Genomic DNA, 7593 nt, shown 5'->3' on the forward strand with positions numbered 1-7593 from the left:
TGTCCTTTTTTTTTTTTTTTTTTTATCGGAGTGAGGTAGAAATGAACTTCAGTTACGTTAGAGAGTTAGTAACACAACCACTTAATTAGTATTCAAACCGAGATTTACAAAGGTATCCCAATAAAGTCAGACTAGTACCCTGCCGCACACGCACAAACCTGAAGGCCGCTTAAACCTGCTGACCACAAACTGGTGAGAGTTGAGACTTGAACACTAGAAATGAAGATTCCATGCTAAGTTGCTCAACCAACATTACCATGCTAGGTTGTTAAAAACGGACGAGTTAATATTTAAAAAAAGAAAAGAAAAAATAACACAAAAAATAAAAATACAGAAGTGTGCGACCATTTCAAAGCGACCTTCTCGCAAACTCACAGGCAATCTCTATCTCCTGGAAGGAGAGAGAGCGAGGACGATGGCGATTCTAGAGAGCATTGTCGGTGTTCTTCTCCTTATGCTGCTTTTGATCCTTATCCTCGTCTTCCTCGCCTGTAAACCATGGCGCTTCTTCTCCTCTTCTCGTTCTCGCACTATCAAGGTAACCCTCCCCAATCCCCTCTCCTTTTCTCTTTCAATTTCTATCCCTAAATCCTCAGACCTTCCCTTTTTGATCTTCCTCTTTCGACTTCGATACCTAGAGCTAATGTAAAGCTCTGTTTGATCGCCGTGAAATCGTAGAAAATCGGAAGCGAAATTTGAAATCTGTGATTTTCGTTCAATGTGAAATTTTCGGTTAGCTAGGGAAGTGGGATAGTTATAGTTTTGTGTAACTTTGCTCAGCTTAGCTGGGAATGTTGTAGTGATGCGAGTTTGATCAAGCATAGAATTTGATTTGGTTTCTACTTTGGTAGAGTTTGATATTCCATTTTCGGAGAAAACCCGAGGCTAAAAATTTGAACTTTGGGTTGGTTACTGTGTGTGATCAAATTAGTATATGAGATTTGAGGGGGTTTATTGAGCTGTTACTGTCGTCAGTTACTTCGTTTCGAAGATTGCTTCATATTAGAGTAGTTGGTAGCCTGTTTTGTTCACCGAGTCTAGGTTTGTATGGTTGTTTGTTTTGTTTTGTTTCTGCGTTTGGTTTGATGCCTTCAAAGAAAGGAATGAAGTCTTTCTGTTTGGTGTTTCGAAAGTAGTGAAATCTGAAGCCCTGCATTTCTGAAGTTTTCTTTCTTTTTATTTCTGGTTTTCCAATGTATTTGAAAGAGTGCCAAAGGGTGCTAACCTAGCGCACAAGCTTTCTACAAGAACCTACAAAGTAAGAAAACAACAAACACTGAGAAAGAGTAAAAGTGGTAAGTGTTATGTTATACCATTGATTTGTTCACCCACTTGATATATATATATATATATGTTGTATGAAATTTTGAAATCCAGATGGAACAGATGTTTTTAATTGTTAAGATCATCACAGTGGGTAAACTCTCACATTTGTTGCCTCATCAAAGAATTTGCACCGTTCATTTATTTTGGAAATGGATTCAATGATACTTCTGATTCCATCTTCATCTGATGTTTGGCTTAATGGATTTGAACCAGAAAAAACATTACCCCGTAACTAAAGACAAAAAACATCATCTCTTAACGACTCAGAAATTGGTTGGTGATTGATGAGTACCATAATACTATTGGGCAATTTGGTTTAATTGTAAAGATCAGTTATATATCAGTGACATTAAGTACCTAAATACCAACTGTTTCCCTTTGTGCATATGATTTATCATTTTGTTTATCTTATACCTCTTAAGCTGTTCGCACCTGATGATTCTTGTTTTAGGCTGGTGAACTTGACAGACCCCTTGTTTCGGATGGTGCGGATCTGGTCCGGAACCAAGGTAATGAACTTCCAAGAGGTTACGATCTAGAGGGAGCATGTTTTCAAAATGAAGGGCATTTGCGCTCACAAGGACTTGTTTATAAACAGAGGCTTCCAACCACAGCTCCCAATTCAACTCAAAGTAATTACGCCATGTTCCCTTTTAATATTTCTCTAACTGATATTTCAAAATTCCCTTTTACTTCTTAGAAAAAACTAAATATTTCTTCGTCTCTTGCCCCAGGTGATAGCTTGGTCCTAGATGTGATCTCTGATGCTTCGGAAGACATTGTAGTTGGCCAGACACTCAAGCGTCCATTGTTAGTCCATCAGTTAGTGGAAGATCAAAGGAGTAGTAGACAGAATTTAGAACAAGATAGATTGCAACAGTTTGTGCCCAAGGATCCCTTAGATCAAAGTAATTTCTTATCTCTTTACATGCGTACGGTCATTAACCTTCTAATCGTTTTTCTATAAACATATCATCATATTCTTCTTTTAGAAGTGCAGGAACATGCCTCAACCTGGAGGTCATATCTGGTCCTTCCCATGGACTTCGGTGTTCTGTACCGTCAACAAACCCCTCTAGGCTTCCTCTGACTCTTGGAAGGGTTCCTCCAAGTGATGTATTATTAAAGGATTCAGAGGTCTCAGGAAGGCATGCATCGATAAACTGGAATTCAAATGTAAGCACATCCATGACTACTTCTTTGACTTTGTTGGGATTGTATACCTGTGTTTTTGGTGTAATAATTATATTGTACTTCATTGCCTTCAGAAAATGAAATGGGAGTTGGTGGACATGGGTAGCCTTAATGGAACACTTCTAAATTCTCTGCCAATTAATAATCCTGATTCAGGAAGTAGACAGTGGGGTGACCCAATGGAGCTTGCTAGTGGAGACGTGATAACTCTTGGAACCACCTCAAAAGTATTTGTAAGTCTAGTACCTTTGTATTGAATTGTGAATATAGCGTACTGCTTTTGCATGGTAGTTATATTTACATGGTAATGATTTTCTTATTTCTATAAAACATATATTAAAGGGAGAAAAACTGATAATCTGGCGGGGACATATGGATAGTGCTGTCTCTGCCATTGAGAAGAGTTTTGGTTTTGATCATTTAAGTTTAGTACAAGTCCCTGGATTCATAAGGTATAAAGAAGAGGTGTAAGACTGCTTCTTCATAACCTGCACATGTAAATTAAAACTGAACAAACCCCACCAGTACAGCAGAGCTTTATCGCCTTTATGTGATAAACTGATAATATCATTGGGTTAGAATGTTTAAACCTATATTTACTTCTGGAAATTTAGATGCCCCCCTTTATACTTTATTTTCATATATTACCCTAATTCATGGTTAATTAAGAACATTAGTAAAACAAAAAAGAAAAGAAAAATCAGTCAAATAATTGGGGTAGTAGTAATTATATGTATGACAAAGTACCTTTAATTTGTCTGTGCTTTACTCTTATCTGTATTAGCACTTTTTCATTTGGAGAGGTATATCAGTTTCTGGTTTTAAAAAAAAAAACCAATATAATGACTTAATAATATATCAAGTTGGTATGATATATTCAATGTTGTACGCAAGCTTCAGTGATCATTTTAGTTGTTTATTGTCAGCTTACATGCTGACTTTAAAATGAGGTTATCTAGCTAGAGTAGCTGGTTATGCACAGGTGACGTGGCATTTGCTAAGTTCATATTCTTTTGTGGCAGGTTCATATTTCATCTCAAACTGAGAGTCAGGTTCCCTTTGGAGTTGGTGTGGCTTCAGATCCCATGGCTCTGCGTCGTGGAGGAAAGAAGCTTCCTATGGAAGATGTGTGCTACTATCAATGGCCTCTTGATGGGATTGATCAGGTTATACTGGACTTTTGTATTTTTTATTTTCATGTTTCTAGAAATCAGGTTATTGGTTCTGTTGTTTGTATTTTCTGTTCAGATACTTTTGCATGGTTCTGAAAGGGCTAACATCACCTAAGTTCCTGCTTTTCAGTTTGGCATATTTGGTATCTGTGACGGACATGGCGGAGCAGAGGCTGCCAAATCTGCTAGCAAGTTAGTAATTAGTTTACAATTCAAGAGTACTATGTGGCTTCCAGATTCTCTAGTAGTTACTGTATAATTCTATTTTACAGGCTGCTGCCAGAGATGGTTGCTAATCTCTTATCAGATTCACTAAAAAGGGAGAGGGTTTTATTGCAATGTGATGCCTCAGATGTTCTTAGGGATGCTTTTTATCAGACAGAAACAAGCTTGAATTACCATTACGAGGTTTGCCCTTCCACTTGATTTATCTTGTTTGGTTATCTATTAATATCCATGTTCTGTTGACCAGCACATTTTTGTTACTGTTCACACATCCGGTAAACCTAGAGGCACTTGGTAATAGTTTCCTTGCAAAATCTTAACACATCCCAAAGTCTTCAACCATACTTGTTTAACAATAGGTTCTTAATTATTGCCACTCCATGAGAAACTTTACAAAAAGTTATAATCTCTACTACTAAAATCAAATCACCAAAAAAGGAGACTCTACAAATAGTTTTTAAGTGCTAGATTTACATCAATGTCAGTTGACACCGCTCCATATATTATCTAAAAGAATGCGACTGTTGAATCTGTTGTTGTGGTAGGATAATTGCATGTACCTTCAAAATATATAGTTAAAGATCATGGTTTGCACATGACAATGTCTCATTCTTTGCAGGGTTGTACTGCGACTGTGCTTCTTGTTTGGACTGATAGTGATGACAATTTCTTTGCACAATGTGCAAATCTTGGGGATTCAGCTTGTGTTATAAAGTATGTCTTTCTTTCGTCTTTCCATTAGAATAATTCATGATGAATTTAGTTCCAAAGATAATGTGTTTGAGGAATGAAGTATAGATCTTTGTTCCCTAAAACATTGTTGATCGGTATTGCTACAATGCTAGAGGGGATCCTTGGTGGCAAGCTGGTAGCTAGAAATTATTAATTGTTCTTCTGTGGAGATTGGCCACTGCTTTTTATGGTGTTTTCTATTTTTGTTCTTAAACTATGATACTCCATTTACTATGCTTCCTTAGGGAGTTGGATAAGTTTTATACGGTGAGGATTCGCTAATTATTAATGTTGAATTTGACAGTTTTTCTAATTGTAATTATTATAGTTTTGTAGTTTTATTTATTTTTAATATGATTGTTAAGTGAGTGTGTGTGTGTGTTAGTATTAGTGGAATGCATTTTGTCTCATGGTGGTCTGGTACCATGGACAATGAATGCAAGTGTTCACATAAATGAAATTGCCTTCAATCAAAATTATTGCACCATGCAAACTAAATATGATCTTAACTGTGGCAGTGTCAATGGGAAACAAATGAAGATGACGGAGGACCATAGAATTAGTAGTTATACTGAAAGACTCAGGATCCAGCAAACTGGAGAGCCATTGAAAGAGGGGGAAACACGTCTATGTGGTAAGGAATAACTTCACTTCGTTGTGAACTACATGTTTAGCTGTTCACACTGTAAGAAATAACTTCTTATCGTTTATGTTGTTGATAACTGCTCATGCTTTTCTTCACTTGTTCAGGTTTGAATCTTGCTCGAATGCTTGGAGACAAGTTTCTTAAACAGCAGGATTCCCGCTTTAGCTCAGATCCTTATATCAGCCAAGTGGTACATATTGATCAAGCAAGCAAAGCATTTGCGATTATGGCCAGGTTATTGATCCCCTACAAATTTAATATTCTGAATATGTTCACTCTTTAGCAACCTTTGTCTTCCTATGTTCCTTTTTGCCTAGTTTAGGTTTGGCTCAGTACTGCGCGGTACCAATCATATATCTGACCATTAGTAGCCGACGCAATTATGTTTGAATTTGCAATTCTGATCAAGAGTCTAGCAATATAATATGATATATTATCTGGATTTAGTACTACTAGAATGTTAGATTGTCATAAATGAGAAACAAACCATGCCAATGATTAAACACCAAATTCCAAACCTGATTATACGAGTCTATAAAATAAAGAAATAATCTTATTAACTATTGGATATTTGTCCAATGGTTCAAAGCCTATCCCATTCACTCGATGTAATATTTGAACTATACGTAATATTTCTCTTACCAGATCTTGTTATGTTGGTCAAACTGCGGGACTAATGTTAAAATGAAATCATGTATGAAGTCTACATATTATATTATAGACATGTTTCAGAAATTAACCCTGGGAATTTGTATTTTATGATTGTAGTGATGGTTTTTGGGATGTCATTAGTGCAAAAAAGGCGGTTCAGCAAGTTCTGCAGGTAATGATTTTGTATTATTCATTATCTTTAAAAGCAATATTAGATGGTATCCGATTTCAGTGATTTAACTATTTCCCCCTTTTCATTTAACTCTTGAGTTTTGCAGATGAGAGAGAAATACTCGACGGATGGGGAGAATTTGGCAGAGAAGACTGCAAATATGTTATTGAGTGAGGCTAGAACAGTGCGAACAAAGGATAATACCTCTATTATTTTCTTAGATTTTGACAGTTCGAGAGTCTCATGTAAAGGTGGATCGTGATATGAATCAAGAAGTTATAGTTTTACAGTAATAATTCTCCCTTTTTTCTTTCTTCAACTATTGTCGATCCTTTTAAGCCCTCCACAGGGATGCCAACTTTAGGATAGATTAATAGTCTCTTTAAGGATGTAATCTTTTTATAAGTGAAAATAGAATTTTAGAGAACATACAGAAATTCAAGACGGTAAGAGCTAAACATTCATTAGTTTTCTGACATCAGATGTTCCCCAGCATCATATGAATCTCAATTTGGCCTTGAGATACTGATGCAACGTTTCTACGGTTGAACAGTATATTCTAAAACGTAAAATGGGGAACATTTGCAAGGAAAAAAATAAAACTGCAATTAATCAATGGTGTTGTTGGAGCCTTATGTCTCATTGGAAATGAGTTTGGCACCTGGATCAATGGTTTTATGCACCATATCGGCGAGGGAGAGATGTTTCATCTTGAAACATCGGGGCTTTTAGCCTTGAAGGCACGAACACTTCAATTTTCAAATTGGTGTATTAGGTGTCCCACAAATTTGGACGGACACTTTTCGACATTTGTTTGACGCATGTTAAGACCATGTCAACTGACTTTTACTTTTCAACATTTCAGACGACACATAAACAAAACTTGTGTTGCCATAATCAACATTTCTCTGATCATTTTCTCTTTACATAGTGTAACTTTTCGATAGTTCGTTTAACAAAGTAACAACACTAGTGTAGCCATTATGTCAATTTTTCTGATCATTCTCTTTGTAGTGTGTGTTCTAAAGAGGACCTCATCAAACTTGAAATTTGAGGACCTTTAAAGGTTGAACATGTAGTTTAATGATCTAAACCACTCATTATCTAGTTATATATACACATGAATCCTATAAAAAACTAGCCAAATTGGGAAAAGTTTAACAATTTGTTTAACACCATGTTTATTTCAATTTTATCTAACGGACTACATTTGTTTACACATTTGAATGATCAAATGATTATAGATTTGGTTGTTTTTTGTAAACACAATTATTCTTGCATAGAAATATAAATAATCAAGGTTTAAAATCATTGAGTTACCGTTTCATAATAGCAAAAAATAGTAATTTTAAATTAAGAAAATCCTTTCTAGAACAGGCCTACACACACATGCACATATATATAATCCTCAAATATTATTACAATTTTTCACTAGTATACAACCTAATTCAATGATTTCAACTGTTGATTCTTTA

At 35.8% G+C, this 7593-nt stretch overlaps 1 protein-coding gene across 1 annotated transcript; it reads left to right on the forward strand.

Annotated features, from left to right (window-relative positions):
- Positions 1–331: 331 nt before the first annotated feature.
- On the forward strand, positions 332–6437 carry LOC112200315 (protein phosphatase 2C 70). Its single transcript, XM_024341340.2, has 13 exons — positions 332–538; positions 1778–1958; positions 2061–2234; positions 2327–2502; positions 2595–2753; positions 3543–3686; positions 3823–3884; positions 3965–4100; positions 4537–4631; positions 5168–5283; positions 5400–5529; positions 6064–6118; positions 6225–6437. Exons 1-13 carry the CDS (start codon positions 416–418, stop codon positions 6378–6380), a joined length of 1707 nt encoding a protein of 568 aa, XP_024197108.1. The 5' UTR covers positions 332–415; the 3' UTR covers positions 6381–6437.
- The last annotated feature ends 1156 nt before the right edge of the window (positions 6438–7593 follow it).

This window comes from Rosa chinensis, chromosome 4, assembly GCF_002994745.2.
Source record: "Rosa chinensis cultivar Old Blush chromosome 4, RchiOBHm-V2, whole genome shotgun sequence".
Lineage (NCBI taxonomy): Eukaryota > Viridiplantae > Streptophyta > Magnoliopsida > Rosales > Rosaceae > Rosa > Rosa chinensis.